This window comes from Anoplopoma fimbria, chromosome 1 (assembly GCF_027596085.1).
Source record: "Anoplopoma fimbria isolate UVic2021 breed Golden Eagle Sablefish chromosome 1, Afim_UVic_2022, whole genome shotgun sequence".
NCBI classification, from domain to species: Eukaryota; Metazoa; Chordata; class Actinopteri; order Perciformes; family Anoplopomatidae; genus Anoplopoma; species Anoplopoma fimbria.
In genome coordinates, this window is record NC_072449.1 from 22,091,791 (window position 1) to 22,111,376 (window position 19,586).

The 19,586-nt window shown below is 39.8% G+C and overlaps 1 protein-coding gene across 1 annotated transcript in view; it reads left to right on the forward strand.

The window, feature by feature from the left end:
• The window catches only part of igsf9ba (immunoglobulin superfamily, member 9Ba), a 54,861-nt gene that overhangs the window by 29,473 nt on the left and 5,802 nt on the right, over positions 1-19,586 (forward strand). The window contains exons 5-18 of the mRNA XM_054603422.1: positions 2,795-2,912; positions 5,647-5,788; positions 7,474-7,619; positions 9,049-9,191; positions 9,974-10,114; positions 10,220-10,339; positions 10,464-10,614; positions 11,951-12,074; positions 13,475-13,650; positions 16,686-16,912; positions 17,400-17,484; positions 17,598-17,759; positions 18,035-18,080; positions 18,918-19,004. Of these exons, the coding sequence (XP_054459397.1) occupies positions 2,795-2,912; positions 5,647-5,788; positions 7,474-7,619; positions 9,049-9,191; positions 9,974-10,114; positions 10,220-10,339; positions 10,464-10,614; positions 11,951-12,074; positions 13,475-13,650; positions 16,686-16,912; positions 17,400-17,484; positions 17,598-17,759; positions 18,035-18,080; positions 18,918-19,004 (1,868 nt within the window). The remainder of the gene's footprint in view (positions 1-2,794; positions 2,913-5,646; positions 5,789-7,473; positions 7,620-9,048; positions 9,192-9,973; positions 10,115-10,219; positions 10,340-10,463; positions 10,615-11,950; positions 12,075-13,474; positions 13,651-16,685; positions 16,913-17,399; positions 17,485-17,597; positions 17,760-18,034; positions 18,081-18,917; positions 19,005-19,586) is intronic.

The following is a 19,586-nucleotide window of genomic DNA, read 5'->3' on the forward strand; positions in this document are numbered from 1 at the left end:
TGGCTGCTCAGAGTCTATGTTCTCAAAATGTGTCTGTGTGTGTGAGGGTAAATTTGCTCACCCACATGATCAGATCCATGGAGACGTCATGGAGAAAGGCAGGAATGTAACAGACAGAGAGGAGGAGGAATCCTCTCTTCTCTTTACTTTATTACTTTATTTATTTGCAGAGACAAAAAAGAGCCCCAAAACAAAGACACTTAACAAAACAGTAGTGCAGGAGAGGACAGAAACCAAGGTGGGATTATAAGCATCTTCCCCAACATACTCAAATGACAAGTAAGCAGGAAAAACAACAGCAACCCTCTTTGTCTTCCAGAAGCCAAAATCCGTCTCTATGGATGTGTCGGTGAAGTGAGATACAAATTGAGATTCTGCCTTCATCTCATGCCTCACCTTATCTACGGTTTCTTCCTTCCTCTGTCCCCATTTCCCCTCTCATCTCATCCTGCTTCATTGAGTACATCTGTGGCAGAGAAAGTGTTGGAATGGACTGATGGCCTTTAATCTCGTCCCCCTCACCTTGGATTGAGTACATCTGTGGCAGAGAAAGTGTTGGAATGGACTGATGGCCATTGCATATCATCATGTCCTGTTAAGTGTACTGTCTGCGGAGGTCTGCCGCAATCACTTCCGCATGTGCTGTCTGTACTGTAGCAGTGTAATTATTTGATTTTGATAGATTTAGTGCAACATAAAATCACAGGATTAAAAAAAGAAGTTTAACTGTGGGTTTAGACAGAAGACGAGGTGAGTTTAAAAGGAGGCGTGATTGTACACAAAGTTAATGGGAAAGTCACCTTCTACCGTAGCCTCTCCGGGGCTCGCAACGTGATGAGAAGGTGTGACTTTAAAGTGCTCCATTTGCTTCATAAACATACAGAGTGGAGGGGGAAAAAGGAGTGAGAATAACAAAGATCTTCAGTCTAAGAGTAGAAACAAAATCACACGCAGACACACGGTTGGTGTGTACAGTACATTGCTGGTTTACGGCTAATGTATGCACAGGTGGTACATTCAGTTTGGGGCAAATCAACATGTACTGTACAAATGCCCAAGTGGTTAAATCTTGCACAAAAGATGTGACAGTGAAGACCCACTGAGCACGGAGCACTGGGTTGTTCTCTTTATACGTCCATGCATGTGACTGTCTAAGATTGTGAAAATGTGGGGTCCAAAATACAAGTTTCTGCAAATGAGGGTTAAATTTGTCTGCCGACTTTGCAGTATTTTGCCCCAAACTTGCAACAAAAAGCAAGGCACTAGTGGGTCTGGAAGTTTAGTCTTTTTAAGTATTCTTATAAATTCTGAAGTTGAGTTGTAAACTTCTGTCTCCACTGTGCAGTGAATGTAACCCAGCTGATCTTCCCGCGATCTTCCCGCTGAACCAGCCCCAGAATTTTTTTTCTGGGGCTGGTTCAGTGGGAAGATCGCGGGAAGATCATTATTGTACTTTCTTGGATCTCTGGCCTCAATAATTACCCTGAAAGTCAGATACAGTACAAACAAAAGCAAAGTACTACATAGCATTGTTAGTGAAAGTGCAGGTTGCTTATTGACGCAATGTATGCTTCTGAAAATAAGCTAATGCAAACTTCTTGTTAGCTTGCGAGCAACAGACATTGTTTGCCTTCCAGTGGGTCTTCACAGTGAGGCAAACTTTCTCTTTGCTTTCTTATTGAACATACCTTTAACATTTTTTACCTACTTTTACCTACATTAATGAATTATATGAAAGAGTCAACAGAAACAAAACACACAATAACTTAATGAGAGGCATATATTTTTAAGGCATAACCTGATCTTCAAATGAGAGCAGCTCAGTAAAAGTTACTTGAAATGGAAAACATGTCAAATCAGCCAGACAGTAGTCACTGCAAGCATGTTATTAAAACACAGACAATTTTTTATCAATTTAAATCCCTCCCAACTTTTTTAATCAATACAAACTGCTTCCCAAATCCCAAATCGATGCTTCCCAACACATAAGTGTTTGTCTTACATTCGTAGCGCCCAGCATGCCACGCGTGTTGTGTGTTACACAGCAGTGATGAACAAAGTGTGATCTTGTGATGACGATGATACGGTTTGCCAACAGACTGACACAAGTTAAATGTTGCTCCTGTTGATCCACTAGCAGCATCTCTGGGCTATAAAACATTTGAAAGACAGATGAATAGAAATTATTCTGCAGGCGTAGCAGATTCCCCCTCAGCTGCATGAATGGAGAGACTACAGCTGTGTGTGACTTGAATGGACAGAGCCTCTTGCAACCTGTTGCATAATTTATAAGGGTTTTTCTATTAGGTTTGGTTAATGTGTTTCTTCACCATTTATTGCTTCTCATCAGTGGCTGCTCACAGGGACGCGCAGCAACATGGAGTTGGATGTTTCCAAGGTTACAACATGCAGGAATCGGTCCTAGAGTTAATTAAAGCATGACACATTCATGACTTTGGAGTGTTTGATGTATTTTCTTACTTGAAAAGTGGGAGATGATGTATTTATTTCAGAAGGAGTGGAATGTAACTAAGTACATTTACTGAAGTACAATTTTGAGATACTGCCACCTTTTTATGCAACTTAACTTATGCTACACTACTTTTCAGTAGAAATCATTGGACTTTTTGCTGCACTTCAATTAAGCTTAGATAAGTTTGAGCATTTTGGCCCCCCAAAAAAATGTCAGTTGTTGGACCTCTACTCTGAATATGTCTACCATCACTATGTCTGACAACCTGATACTTTCTGTTTATTGCATTTTGTTAATGTTTTGTACCACATGTAATCACAGGTACATGATGGCACCCTTACCATCCTTGGCATCACTAGGGATGACAGAGGGGCGTACACATGCCGAGCCTACAGTGACCAGGGAGAGGTGCTCCACACAACCCGTCTGCTGGTTCAAGGTACTGTATTAGATTAAATTAATAATTGACTTGTTGTATTTGCACGTATCACCAGATTTGTAAATGAGAAAACATGTTTCCTAGTTTCTACCTTAGGCCAAATATTTCATTTGCATCACTAAAGTAGTTTTATTATTTATACTTGAAGGCATTTACTGTAGCGGCATTTAAAAGCTATGCATGCAACTCTGTTGTGCATTGATGTATGTAACCTAGCTTCTGAGTCTGTATCAGTCAGTCATTAGATCAGTCTAGGCCTTGTGTGTCCATGTGTGCGTGCTCTTGTGCACCGCCATGTGTGTACAACAGGATATGTCTGTGAGAGCGCCACTGTCTGTCTCCGGTCCATTAACTAGGCTCTCTGCTAGACACAGATTGGATAGATGCTTGTGATACCAGCCTCCACTGCTCTCTCGCTGTCTCCTGATACAGCAGGGAGTTAACAGTATGTATTTAACAAGCAGCTGAGCCTCTTGCTTTTATGGTTGAGTTAGCGTAAGTTCAATTTTAATGCTTGACTTCTGTAGGTGGAAAACAGAGCAGAGGAATTACTCTGGTATAGTAAATGCACTGCAAACACACATTAAAAAATCATTGTGTTGTAACTCGGTGGATAGTGTAACCAGTGTTGCATGTGATGCAACTGCATTAAGCCTGCAGGCCGCTCTTTCAACCACAATACACTGGAGGCCTCCATCATATCAGAAACTCACAATATAATGCAGACCATTTATACAAGGGCACTGCAGTTAAAACTTAACATTATTTGGTTGAGACATGATCAGACCTAGTCTAATAGATTATACGATGACATTTGTAAACTCTCTTCACATACTACTTATTGGTGTAGTAGACCATTGTAAGTAATGTTGTAAATCAGTAAGAAGAAAAATGTCGATAGTATGACGTAGTATTACGGCCACTGGGGAAGACATAATTCTGAAATTAAGTTCTGATGTTGAAAAAAAACTAATATATTATATCAAGAATAAAGTTGGAATATTAGAAGAGAGAGGAAAAAGTGAGAAACAAATGCATTTTTTTTCGATAAAAAGTGTGTCCACAAAGCATAGAAAAATGCGCTAGTCTCTTCTGGGAAGGATGGCTTGTTTATATACATTGTAAAACAGAATTGCACACATTTGACCAAAAAACAATTCCAAAACAAATATTGCAAGGCTCCTTCTTAAATCTTGCTTGTTTCGCTTAATAAGACTTTGTACTAAAAATAATAGAACTGCTATATTGTATGATGTTCCTGTTATTTTGTCCATCCCCATTCACAAGAGGTCTCACCTGCCATGTGCCATTCAGTAACTATGTTGACATCTGCCATATAAACACCAATGTAGGGTAATAGGATATATTTTATATAAGATAAGATAAGCCTGCATGTATTGATCCGTAGAGGGGAATCACAAGGACCAAAATAGAGAAATGTAAAAAAAGTAAATAAATAATAATTGGAAGTAACAAAGATTAAAAAGAAGAATAGAACAAAAATAGAGCAGTAAGACTCTTATGTTTGACAACACTGACATGCAAGCGACAGTGTCAGATTTCACCTCATAAAACCTTTTTTAGGGTATAAAACCATTAAGCAACACTTTAGAAATCTATAGTTAAATGGCATGAGAAAATGCCCAAAAATAAAATGTGTGCTTTGAAGTTGAGTTTAGTTGAATATCTGGTTTGAAAAGCAATGAGGAATAAAATGCGGGGTACGATTAAAACTCAGAGCAATAACAAGCAGATATCTGAGGAGTCATGATTTTCACTGCCGTGATCTGTTTTTAATTGTTATGTGAGGCACCCGCACAGCGCCGTCAGCGCTCCCACCTGATGCATTAAAGCTGTGCACGCGGCGAGGAAAATAACCAGGAGGCTTGTATCTGGGCCCACTCATAAAAGACAGCTTACCTTTCATGGCTTCTGCTGTTTTATTGAGAGTTATGAGCAAACCTGGAGCACCTCGGGGATAAAAAGGTTACAATGTGTGGCATGCATAAGCTCCAACACTGACTACTATTAAGTTTACAGTAGCTGCTTGCTCACTGTATTTTACATCAGACCATGGTGTTATATAGATAATACATAGTGTGTGTGTGTGTGCTCTCTCTCACTCTGTTCCTGGAAAAAAATTCCACTGTCCCACAGTCTGAGCAGAGTAGGCCTGTATATGGCTCACTGGGAGTTTTTAAAAGGATTTAATAGTACTTGTTCTCCCTCTTAGAAGTCTTCTCTACCATCTCTAGCACCCGATCAGAGTCAATCGTCATTACAATAAAATGTTATTCCATTTAGTATTTTTTGACATGATTATTGCGTATTTCTAACATGTTTTAAAAGTTTTTAAAATTAAAGTACAGTCCGTGATGAGGTTAATCCAGGGTGATACTTCAGTTGCAGAACGATGGCAGATATATTGACTGTTCACTCTGATAAAAGGAGACTGGTTCAACGTGTGCATCCAGATTGAGGTGAACCAGAAGTACAGCTAAACACACACAAGCTTAACAGCCAGATGCTTCCCTCAGGAGTTCATAGAGTAGAGTGAATATGTCTAGTATGAGACTAGAAACCGCAATCTGAATGAACGCTAATGTTGCTCCATGTTTGCTGGATGTGTAAATATGCACCATATTCCATAAAAAGTCAGTTATTGCAGCATTTAATGGTTGAACCAATAGACAACAACAACAACAACTATAAACCTTGTTTCTGCTTCTCCTAGGGCCTCCATACATCGTCTCTCCACCAGAAAATGTCACAGTAAACATATCCCAGAATGCACTCTTCACCTGCCAAGCGGAGGCGTATCCTGGCAACCTGACCTACACCTGGTTCTGGGAAGAGGAAAACGTCTACTTCAAGAAGTAAAGTTATGATCAAGTTCACTTCTGTACTGTAGCTGCAGGGAAACACCTTAGTTAAGCACTTGGGTGGAGTTAAGACTTAAAGGCCTCTTGCTTATAGGGACATTTAAATCACCACCACAGGCTGCATTTACCACACAGCTTTAAAGATGTGAAAGTGACATTGTGTGTCTCTGTGCTGTATTTTGAGTGTGTGTTTGTGTGTGTGAATGTGTGTGTGTGTGCTGGTGTCCTGTCCTCTGGGGCCGCAGCGGGGGTCTGTCTGGACAGTGCCAGGCGAGTTAGTGCGCTCTGATGACAATATCACATGACTCAGGCCTTGTGTCATCATAATCTGTGAAGCGTGGCCAGGACCTCCGCAGGCTCCCCAGAGCTGGTCTTTAGAGTCTGAGAGGGTTTTTACAGCGAGCAAGTGACAGACAGAACAAGTGGGAAGGAAGAACAAGTGAACGGGAGTTTGAGTGGCAGTGAAAACAAGTGTCTAAAGGACTTCCACAGGGGAAGTGCACTGATGTGTCCCATCCAATTTTAAACAGCTTTCAGGCGTCAATCTTGATTTATTTTTTCTTTATTTTTTGCAGTATAGATGAGAAGAGGAAGTTTATAAGGTAAAACTATGGGAGTAGTAGTTTAAGAAGTTGACAAGCAGAGAGACGGCTGAACAGAAATTAAATGAGACCAGCTGAATCAGAGGAAAACTTTAAGACAGCAACGAAATGCATGATTGAAAAGTAATGAAAATAGACTTAATAGAATAAAGGATAAATCGAATCATCTCTTAGCTTATAAAAATAATGCATTTTTTATTATTGAGTTCTTTACCATCTCCTAGGTAACAAAAAAGCAGCTAAAGGCTGCAGGTAGCTCATGGCGTTGTCTTATTTTATCTATGTTGTGACTAATGCTATCATTAATGGTCAATACATTATTAACTAAATCTTTCCAGATCAATTATTAAGCCATTAATAGGAAGAGAAGTTGGTTTTCCAAGTTGTTACATATATCTATTTGGGACTAATTCAGTTATACCTGTTGGTAAATCATTAATAAATTAGTTAATAAGTTGTTGATGAATGGATTTTAAACCATTCATATGGTCCAATCAGTCAAAGTGCTTAATAAAACAACCTGGCATCCAATACAATGGTTTCATTAATGGCCTATAACTGACTGGTTAAGCTTTGGCAAATTATTTACTGACCAATAATAAATCCATGAATAAGTTACAAACTATAAACCCTTAATACAAGGGGGTCATATTAAAAAGTGGTACCATTTTATTTAATTACATATTCAGTTTGAGCACCAATTCTGTTGCATGTTTCTCTGTGTTGAAAAGGTAAGCAGCTCCAATTAAAAAAAAACTAAATATGTGTTCTATCATTACAGTGTTTAATTTCAAATGGTGGCAAGGGGGAAAACAAAAAGGCTGTAGACGTACCATTTGGCGACTGTAGCAATTAGCAGATTTATTTGAATCTCTTGCTCTGTAGTCTGTTCCTCCTCCCAGAGCTGGATGCTGTTTGACTCTCTGCTGCTCTCTCATGGCACCTCGATGTAATTCAGCAGAGAAAATGAGATGTGTGCTTTTCTCTGCTGGTGTGTTTCAGTAACACAGTGCATGCCAAAACGTGTGTGTGTGTGTGTGTGTTTGTGTGTTTGTGTGCACGTGTGTCTTCTTGCAGTGATCTGAAGCTCCGAGTGCGTATTCTCATCGACGGCACCCTTATCATCTTCCGGGTCAAGCCGGAGGATGCTGGGAAATACACCTGCAGTCCGAGCAACAGTCTCGGTATCTCGCCCTCGGCATCAGCCTACCTGACTGTTCAGTGTGAGTGTAACCGTGGCAACAAAGTGGATGGGGGAGGGGCGGGGAGACGGTACGGCGGGTTGTGTGAGGAGGAGAAGGGAACAGCAGCAGCAGTATGGAGGCTGCTGTATTATTTGGCAGCGCTGCTCTACCACTGTAATGCAAAGTAACCTTCTTGAATTTCAAGGTCATACGTGACAGAGGGTCACACAGTTTGTTTTGACTGAGCCCCTTTGACCGTTTTCATATTCTTAGTGGATCCTAATGACACAATTATTATCTATTTTGACTCCAGCATCATTCCTGTGCACAAAGATGGAGACAGGCTCGTCCTCCGACTCCATTTTTCCCTGTCTCTTTTGAATCAAGCTCGCTGAAAAATTAAATGGTGACCTTCCTGTTCAGCAGCTCTGACCGATGAGAGAGAGAAACAACACTCCTGGCCATCTGATGTTTCATCGTCAAGCCCTTGTGTGTTGAGCTAATTTGCTCCCAAGTATGAGAGAGAGGCCGGGGATTCACAGGCACTTCAGGCACTGATTTCATCACTGGCCTCAAAAAACGCAGATCATAATTAAACCAGTTTCCTGGATGCAAAACATACTCTGGGTCTATATTTATTAAACATCTCAGAATCACTCCCAGGAATTACGCTGAAAGTTAACCTAGGACTAAATATGCTCCGAGTAGGAGTAATTTATGAACACTTTCATTACGGAGAAGGACTACTTTTAGAGAGAGTGTGACGTCATTCACGGTGGTTTCAAATAATAGCCATGGTACAAATCAAAATGCAGAAACATAGCACCACTTTTTGAAGTCTTTTATGTGTATATGCAAATCACTTTGATTATAAATGCGAACATTTGATGACTTAATTCAGTAAAACTCAAAATAATATTTACAAATATAACATTTAGACTGTAAGGAAACATTGGCAAGCCACTCACTTGACTTGAAGAATAAATGTAATCTATGTGTGAATTGAAATAGTATGCAATTTGACTCAGCTATGTGAAATTATCAGCCCTGTCCAATGACCCATCCTACAGCCTATTATAGTGCAGCACCAAATATTACACAGTGATGATGTTAAAAACTCTCTGACTGGCTGTTGCCTAATCTTCTCTTCCACATATTCCCCTTTCAGGAACACCTCTTTTATGTTCCCTACAAGCAAGGAAAATAAGTGCTGAAAATGCACTGTAAAAGATTGGACACATCTCTCAAACAATATAGCCCTGCTATTATTATAAATGAATAAAAAATAAGAATTACCGTGATATAAGACTTAATATTACATTTTGTGAGGGATTTTCTACTCCGAGACGCTTAGTAATTCCAGGCCACGGTCTTTTCCCTCAAGCAATTCACCAAATGTAAATTTTTTGGGATTACATAAAGTAAAATTGTCCAGCATCCCTAACACAGATCCTTCCTTTATGTCCAGACCCTGCCCGAGTGATCAACATGCCCCCGGTCATCTATGTCCCACGGAAGCTGCCTGGCATCATCCGCTGCCCGGTGGACGCCAACCCACCTGTGACATCAGTGAAGTGGGAGAAAGACGGATATCCCCTCAGAGTGGAGAAGGTTAGTCCTCAGGCCTGAATAGGTCCTGTATATTAACATTAGTTGCCATCTGTGTGTAGGATTTAAAAGAACGTATCATCAGAAATGGAATATAACATTAGCAAGTGTTTTCTTTAGTGTATAATCACCTGAAAATAAGAATTGTTGTGTTTTAGTTACCTTAGAATGAGCCGTCTACATCTAAATATGAAGCAGGTCCTCCTCATGGAGTCCGCTATGTTGCACCATGTTTCAGTGGCCTAGATCGGACCGACACTTTCTCTAAATTCATGATTTAGTGTAGTTCTCCAATACACTCGGCACGCAGGAGACATTTCAGTTGGTAGCTTTCTGTCTAGATGCCACTAAATCCTACACACTGGACCTTTAAGTAGCCCTAATTAGAATTCAGAAGCAGCATACAAACCTTTAATAAACGGCGAGTTTGTTAATGCACAGTATTTTTTGACTTCTTCTATGAAGATGTATGTGAAAACTTTGTTTAACTATATTGTCATGGGTGCCACAGAAGGAGTTCTAGTTGTTGACAAATATGTTAAAAAAGACTTCTATCTGCTACCAACCACATTGTAAAACATTTACAAACTTTTGATTTGTTTCGAATGATCCTTAGATAAAGTATCTGCACAGAGCTTTCTATTTGTCGCTTTATTTATCTACTATCTAATCTACTATCACTACAATATGCTGCGCTGCTGTTAAAGTCAGACCTTAATTACATACGCATCAACTTCAGGAAAGCCCCTGACATCAAGCATTTTAGATGCCCCCTTGTCTTGTAGTACCCCGGTTGGAGCCTGACGCCGGACGGAAGTATCCGGGTAGCGGAGGCCACAGAAGACTCCCTGGGCACCTACACCTGTGTGCCTTACAACGCCCTTGGTACCATGGGCATGTCCCCCCCTGCCACTTTGGTGCTAAAGGTACATTAATGCTCATGTTTGCTTCTGTCTGCTGCAAGTTTGAGCATACACAGATGTGCCAATAAGTCCTCATGATGGGTCTGGTGTTTGTGTGTTTCCCTCCAGGATCCCCCTTACTTTAATGTGAGGCCTGGGGGGGAGTACCGTCAGGAGGCTGGGAGAGAGCTTGTTATCCCCTGTGCTGCTTCTGGAGACCCTGATATACCAACCATCACCTGGAGAAAGGTACAGTAGGAAAACGCACCATAACAAACATCCTAATAAATCATCTTCTTCACTTGTTTTTAATTGCTGAAATGTTTGTGTCTACTTCTTAATCATGTCGATGTAATTTCCGTGTCCATTGAAGGTGGGGAAGCCAAGCAAGAGTAAGCACAACATCCTACCCAGTGGCAGCTTACAGTTTCTGTCTCTCAGCAAGGAGGACCACGGAGAATGGGAGTGTGTAGCCACCAATGTGGTCACAAGCATCACTGCCAGCACACGTATCCTAGTCATCGGTACAACAAATCTTCACTGCGCTCTCAGCTCACCAGAGCTTGCTCAATTTCTTCAACCAGCTGACCTGTCATAGTTGTTTTGAGTTCATTGTGATCCCATTTTGCTGTGTGTGTATCGAGTGATTTGCAAGATAAGACCCTCATCCCTTAAAACACCTTGCCTCTGTCCTATTTCCCCTTGGGCATCATTAAAATTTCATTAGATCTTATCTGTAATAGCTTTACTGTTAATTCAAAACGCCTGAATCTATAACTACAGTGTGGTATCCACCCCTCTGCTAAAACTCCCTCACTACAGCCTTTGTCTGTCGAGTCAATGGACCAAGGACATCTTTTCACTCTTGGATAAATTGACTGAAGTTTTCGACAAAGGCAGGCAGGGTTATGAAGTTTAAACAGGGCTGTGAAGGTCCCGACGCACAAAGATTGCATTGTTATTCACTCAGAAAATGATCTGTGTGTACAAGAGTTTGGGTGCAACAAGCCCTAAAATTGAACATTGAAGAAAGTCTCCTCTGTTACCTATAATGCAAGTTGCAGGGTTCAGATTTTAATAACTAATCATGGTGGGAATGAATGATGTAGAATATACATATGCATAGCAATGAGAGGCACACAAGTTGCTGTATGTTCTGGGTCATGGTTAGTGCTGCATTCTTTGCACTCTTTATAAACACAATTGCTTAGACTTGTGCCTTATTTTTTCAGATGCTAGTCAAGACCTTTTAAAGGAATACTCACTCATACTCACACCAAAAAATCTTTATGTTGAAGTATTTGACCCCTGCAGGATAGAAAGACTGATTTGTATACAGTCTAGGTTTCAGATGCCGGTGGAGTGTTTAAACTGTGGTGGCAGCTCCAGCCTTCCTACGTGCCACCAGCTCTTAGCCGACAGGTGTCGCAGACAGCTGTGCCCCTCAGACCATGCTCAGGTCTCTCTTTCATCCCAGGGAGAAGTAACTGGATTCAGGCCACGCAGCACAGCTGTTACGTGGGTGGGATGGGCAGAGCTGCAGACAGCCCTACTGCTCTTGAACTTGACCTTACACTCGTCACATCCTTAGCTGGCATCACATTATTACTGCAAGAGTGTGCGTTGCAACAAAATGTTACTCAATCCACTTGGGTTGCATTATATTGAATTCAACCAGTAGGATTTACTTTAAATGACCAGTTATGTGAATAAACTGGTATACAGCATGCATGTTAAAAGGATATCTATAGTTCCATAACTGCAAGTGATTTTAAATGATAACTGTAAGCAGTTATATATCCAATAAGAAAATTAGTACTTGTGCTTTTTAAAACAATTCTCTGTGTCTCGGTCTCCCAGGCACCAGCCCTCACGCCCCTGGCAATATCCATGTATTGCCCTCAACAACATCTGCTAATGTGTCCTGGGAACCAGGATATGATGGCGGCTACGAACAGACGTTCTCTGTCTGGTATGGTCCAGTGTGAGTGCTCCTATTTAACTTCAAATCAATGGCAGTAGTCTGCAGATGTGGAAACACTACCTGGAGGTTAAGCGCCTGGTTTGACATACATTTTTTTCTCCGGCCCTCTTCACTAATGATGATAAAATATGTCAGAAATTCAATCCAGAGAAGAATTGTTTTGACAGCATGTTTCTTGGGGTATTCAGTAGATGTGCATGTGCATTATTCATGGTGCGTATTGGGAAAATAACATCTCACTCACTCACTATCAGGTAGATGTGCCTGATAGTACTCCCGTTTGTCAGTGGTGGATACAATTTTCATAGGTACCAGTACTTTACTTCAGTACTGTGTTTCTATTTTTTGCTCCTTCACACTTCACTAAAATTCAGAGGCAAATATTGTACTTTTTACTCCACTACATTTATTATGATGCCCTGCAATTACCTTGTAGAGCCAATCACATTATAGCCGAGTGGAGTGAAGTATTGTGGACGTTAACACATTACAATAACAGTGATAAGAACTGACAGAATGTCATAACTTGAGGTAAAATGCACCAAAGAACTAAGCTGGTTTACATTTTTTATTACATTTTAAATACGCAGATGTAATTCAAGTGAATTTAAGATGAATACTTTCTTGCTGAAGTGGCCTTAATTCCCGGTGGATTATTCTAGTGTTCTTGCCAGTTGCCATTTTAAAGTGAAAAATTATTCTTTATTATGCGCGTTTCAAATTCAGTTATTTTCTTCAATGTTACTTCTGGCAAAACCACCAATAAAGACAAAAACATAACTTTCAATGTGAGGACTGGTGGCATTGAAACAGGTAGAATTGACCAAACAAGAGTTATTAGACAGTTTTGTGCACATGTGGACATTTTTATCGTTATCGTTGTTGGTCTGTCCATGCTCATTCACACAAACTAGTCAGTAAAAACATTTATAGTAAGTTTTGAAACATAAATATTGGTATGCATTAAGGGCTCGGAATTTCTGGAAACAGTTATGGCAAACAGTTTTAGCCAATTCAATTTTTTTATTTCTTAATCTTGTAGGCAGTAAAATGAAGAAATGTAGGCAGTAAAATAATGCACATAAGAAATACAAATGAAAACAATATATTTATTTTTTGTTTATTTAATAAAAGACAATAACAAATCAAAGTATAATAGGCAGTGAAGCATTTAGTAACATGTCAACAAATGAAGACATGATTAAATGAAGTGCTCTAGGACAAGTAAAATCATTCTTTTTGGTGCCTGACCCTTAAATTTATTGCAAATTTTCCCCAACTGACCAACACTGTCTTGTGACTAATGACAGTTATTACATTATTTACCATCATTTATGGTATAAATCATCTATAATTTCTCAAATGTCTCAAATGTTTTTCTGTCTCATTTCTGTTCTCAGGTCAAAGAGAACAGACTTCGGTCCTCATGACTGGCATTCGATGCCAGTTTCTGGTGCTCAGACCTGGTTGGTGGTGCCAGGGCTGGAGCCTGGGACAGAGTACCAGTTCAGTGTGCTGGCACAAAACAAACTGGGCACGGGCCCATTCAGCGAAGTTGTGACAGTCAACACTGCAGGTGGGTTCTTTTTCAAAGGTTTCTCCTACCATATTTGCTGCTTTTTGACTTCAGAATATATCTACTGAGTTGCACTATTTATATTTTCTAGAATATCATCACATACATATCATCACCTAGTGTACTGCTGTCTAGGGATGTCTTATTAATGAATACAGATAAAACAGATGTAATTTATTTTACATTTTACTTTGGTACGTTTTTGGTACGTTCTGCTAAAAAGATGATTATTAGAACATCATTCAAAAATAAGACAGTAAAGCACAAAGCTCCATGTAGTAAAGATGCAAATATTACTATTATAAATCTTCTCTATCAACATGATTTTAAGAAGTATTAGTGCATGAGCAAAACATCGGAAGTTTACAATGCAATATATTTTCTCAATATTTATTTTTTGTTATACTATTATTATGCAAAGCGCGATAACCATTTTTCTCATGATTAAACAAAATATACAAATTGCAAAAAAATTCATACTAACTCAACCAAAAACATGCTGAGGAAGAGAGAGTAGATTTATTGAATCTAGTCTAAAAATGCCAGACCAAACCTAAAGCCCTTCACCCATTATTCACTTTATCATCCACATCAAAGTAAGCATTACGTTTGCACACTGCTTTAAATCCATCCATATTTAACAAAATAATTTGAATGATGATTCTATGATTAAACAAACAAGATTGTATCTGCCATTTATGTATGTCTCTTATATTTTTAGGCTTCGTATAAATACGAGTCTGAAAACCAATAAAATGTGCTGAACAAAAAACGGTGCACATGCAAAGAGCTGGGGTGGGCTGTAATTCTTTAAATAGTAGATATGTTCTAATGCCCTGGGTAATGCAAGAGATGATTGTCAGAACAAACATTTTGAATTATAATAGCAAACTCTGAGGTTTAACTAATGGCAGCAATGATGTGACTGCTGGTGTGAGTTATTTTAAATGTTAGTTTAAAAAGTCAACATATTTGCCTTGAGAAAGATTAGTGAGTTGTTGGTCGGTGCATATAGTTTCTGTTATAAATTCTGGTTTTGAACTGTATTTTTGAAGTTAAAAATAGCAAATTTGTATCTTTTCATTTACATCCTGTGTCTTGTAATCCAACTCATGCCTCAAGGGCATGCTGCCAATATCCAGCCTTTCAGTCAGGGCGCATGAACCAAAACAGAATTAAAGGTGCATGTTATTTAAAATCAATGGCAGTAAAAAAGAAAAAGAGGAGAAAAGGCATGAAGGGAGAAAAGTGCAGTGCTGGTTTTTCAACCATACACTGAAAGGGACAAAGCATTGAAGGTGTTGAATGAAGGCATGCACAGAACAAGGCCCAACCAATGTCCTCTGTGTGTCAGATTCTTAAGAAAGAAACACCATCTTATTACAAACTCATGTTGTTTAGCTCAGGCTGTATCACATTTCTATTTACTACTCAAACCCTAAACTGTGAAGAAATAAAGCATAAAGCTGTATTAGTTTGAAACACCTTTAGTTTTTTTTCTCAAAGACTTGATGTCAGTAACTCCCTCACAAAACTGGCTTTGTTCTTTACAGTTTAAACCCTGGATTCTGCTACACGTTGGTTTGGAGAGCTTAACTTCCTTCAACAAAGGCTAAATGAGGCTTGAAAAGCTCTGACCTGGTTCACACACTAGGGTAGAAGCTAATATGATAGATGAATGGTAGCAGACAAAAAGCTTTTTGGTTTATACTGTACAGTATTTTTACCTGCAAGAAAGCTGGATAGATTTTGGTTAAACTGGTACATCAAAATACTTTTTTGAGACCCACGTTTTAGTTCCAAATCATGCATTATTAATGTAAAATTGTTTTCATAGAGTTTGCTCTGTTCTTTTGTCAAAGACAAATGTACTGTATTACTGTTGTGATGTGCTGGATCAACATACAACTGATCGGGTGGTTTGAGTATCCGTGACTCATGACATGAGTTCTGCAATCATTTACTCATTTACTCTAATTCTCTAAATCTAGTTCTTGATTTAATGTCAGATATTGCATTTTCTTTTTGGGTGAAATAGAACAACAGATCACTGAATGCCTATGAGTAGCGTATCTATTTTAAGATAGATTTTGTGTTTTTTATTTGTGGGGAAAAGGAAAACTTTTAAATAAAAAGGTCAAAGTACAACACATACTGTATGGCCCAATTTTAATCCTTGTTCAGTGGGATTGTGATGAGAGATGCTTCAGAAATTCTTCTAGTATTCAGTTTGAGGTCAGGTGGAGTACTCGTATATTTTGGTAGTTAAACTACTCTACTTTGTCAAGGCATACAGCATATTTCAAGTATTTATATCATATAAACAAAGCAACCGTATCATTGTTGCTCCACTCAGCACTCTTTGTAAAACACATTGACTCTAGTCAGTCATTAGCCATGCTAGCAGCACTGCTCTCTTTTTGGGCAATTTTGGTCTATCCGTCAGTTGGTTCACCACTTTGGTCCAGACTGAATGTTGTACAGACATTCATTGTTCCCAGAGGATGAATCCCACTGACTGCAGTGATCCCCTGCCTTTTCGTTTAGCACTACCAGCAGATGAACATGATATTATGTAGAGTTAGACATTTAGGATGAATTGTAATAACTTTAGGAATATATTAACTTTGTTAACCTTAGGTCAAAGTTAAAATTTATATGAATAAATTAGTGCAAAATAACTACATTTTCTCATACTCAGTTGTACTTTGTGTTTAGTGCTTACTAGCATTGTCAACTTGCTCAGACACTGAACAAGTATGGTGATCTTAGTAAAGATTACACCTGCTTAGCATCAATATGTTAGTGTCGACATAGTGAACATGTTAGCATCATGTGGTTAGCATGCTGATGTTAGCATTTAGCTCAAAGCCCTGCTGTGCTGCTACACAGAGCAGCTAGCATAGCTGTATACTATTAGTCTATACTCTTATATAATAATACACTTATATTCTCGTTCTGGATATTTCACTTTATCTGGGTCATGTCTGAATTAGTTTCCTCTGTAAACTTTGTGCAACATTTCTGGTCCACAGGCTCTCCTCTGGGTACCCCAGAACCACTGGTGCTTCTTACTCCACCACGGTGCCTCACAGCCAATCGCACGCAGCACGGTGTCCTCCTCACATGGCTCCCTCCAGGCAACCACTCCTCACCCATCGACCGATACATCATGGAGTTTCGCCTTGGGGAGAGGTGGGAGGTTCTGGATGACCTGATCCCATCCACTGAGACCGAGCTCATAGCCAGAGACCTGGTTCAGGTCAGTTACTTACACATGTAGTCGATTAATTTACATCGATTTGTTAACAATCCCCCCCATTTCAGGGTGCCAAGCATAGTAAAGAAACAACATTACTTTCAATAAATATTCCATTTCTAAACAGTCCACATTTTAATAATATGCAATGTGTTCTAATTGACATCAGTTTAAACAAAATGTCTTATGCCTTTTTGTATATTAGTGCATTTTGATAACCCTTCTATTTGGAAATAACAAAAAGTTAGTTTGTGCTACTTAAATGACTAAAATACTAATATGCAAACAAACAACTGCAAATTATAATTTTCTTATCACAATGCAAGTAATAAAAAATTTAAAAATTATCATATATATCTTTATTATACATAGGTGCGTTTTCAAAACACAGTCACAATTTGCTTTTTGAGCATGATCTAGTAAGCTATTTAGGTAAATAAGTGCAGGAGATGGCCATAAGAAGAGTGTTTCCGCTGTGTCTCTCTCACAGGAGTCCTGGTATGAGTTTCGAGTGATGGCTGTCATGGATGATCTGATCAGTGAGAGCAGCAACGTAGTGGGAGTGTCTAGCACGGGTCAGTTTTATCTTTTACAAAGGAACATTACCGATGCCTGGCCTTGTGAGGGATAGATATGTGTGTTTTGTGTTTGTAACGTTTCCCTTTCACCAACTTGTTTGCCCTATCAGATCCTTTCCCCCCTGCAGAGTTGCCGGATGAGGGGCTGGCACGGCCGGTGGTGGCGGGGGTTGTGGCGACTATCTGTTTTCTGGCAGCGGCAGTCCTGTTTAGCACTCTAGCAGCTTGCTTTGTCAATAAGCAACACCGTCGCAAACTCAAGCGTAAACCAGGTCGGTATTATATGTAACATGTGATAATTTTATTATGTGTTTTAAAATTACCCATTTTAACCATGGATGGATTACTGCATGGGCCAACTGGGATGAATTTAAATATTTATTTTTAGAAAGTCAATCAAATGCTTTGTGCTCCTATGTAGGATGGGTGCGGGGGAACTTTTACTCGTCCCAGGGTTCTGTTGTCTCATAATCCGTCTATGTGTCTGACTTTTACTTGTAGTGCTCAACAGAGGAAATGCTAAATTGAAATGTTTTTGCCCTCTCAGATCCTCCCTTGTCGGTGACACACTTCAGGAAAAGCATTGAGTCACCGTAAGTAAAGTCAATGCCAGAGCAGTCTGCGGTCTGCCAGAGGTGGTTACTACTGTGCATCTTCTAATGCACCTTTTACATAATCTCTCTTCCCATGCATGCTGTGAGAAGGCATTCATTTTAACAGTAAAGCAACTGGAAATACAGAATCTTTTTAAAGCCTTGTTAGTAGAGCAGATTATTACACACAGCATGCTTCCTCCTGTGCATTTGGACAAGACGTAATATGACAAGAGATGGTAAATTTGCTAAAACGTTCAAAGCCCAGGTGGATGATTAAAAACAGCATTGGTTTTATGTTTTGGCTACTTGAAGGGTGTGGAAGACCATGTACAGTAGCAGCCTCTAGCGGATCATGGGCAGATTGAAGATTGGTTAAAAGCAGCCAAGTCAGCATTTTGAGCACATTACCCAGAGTGCCCAAGCTGCAGTATGTGTATTGATTTTTGATCCATCTGTGTTCTTTAACCCTCAAACGCTGTCTGCTTTCTGCATGATTCCAAGTGTGTAACAATGCTATTCTTTTGTTAACTGTACATTTAATGTACATTCCCCGCTACATGTGTGTATTTGTCTGTCTGTCTGTAAATCTTGTGTACATGTATGATTACATTTCAATCTCAAAAGAGGCTCATTTGTGACAATAATCTGTGTAAATCCCATTCCAGAATAAATGTTTATTTTTGCCTGAGACCTTAGTTAAACCGTCAGTATCAGATATCTTTGTTTATTCCGAATGAAATGGTCCAGGCAGGTCAGGGAGTTCACACGTAGTCCTTCCTGCAAGTGGCATAGTCAAGTATGAACCAGGCCCATGTCGTTTGTCTCCCAACGCAGGCCTCCTCTCACCCCTTTGCCAGGGGTAGAGCCCTGCTGGGACGAGCCTGCCAGGAGCAGTTTCTTGCCCCCGCCCGCCAGCCCCCTGTGAGTGCCTCCCTGCACTAAAATACAGAGCGTGCTGCACTGCACTGGCTTGGCTGCATGGTTATTGCATTGCATAGAAGTGATCAACTGAAAATCTGTTGTAGTGAGGCCTACCTACCACCAGCCTATTTTGCATGCACAGACTTCCATGCACCATACAGGGATTACAATGCATTAGCTCAGCTGCATGTACAGTTAAGTACTGTGTATATGCACTCTTAATAATGTATGTCTACCTGATGCATTCAGTGACCCAGTAAGTGTCGACTATGCTGCTCCTGGTGTGGGCAAATGAGGCCTGGTTAGATGTCATCTGCTTCCCTCACATCACCATTTGGTGCAGCATATGGAAATTGTTGTCACGTCTGCTCAAGTAGTGGATTCAGTAGATCTGTGATACGGTTGTCATGGTCGCGTCGTTGGTCTCCTCTCATCCTGTCATTCTGGCTTGGTTCATTAGCTGCTGTCCTATCAGAATGCTGCCGCCTGCCATAAACTGGTCATTATCATAATGCAGTTCATTATGGCTGCCTTGATAGAGTGCTTTGGCTTTCAATTGTGTCGCCTGTTTAGCTTAAGAAT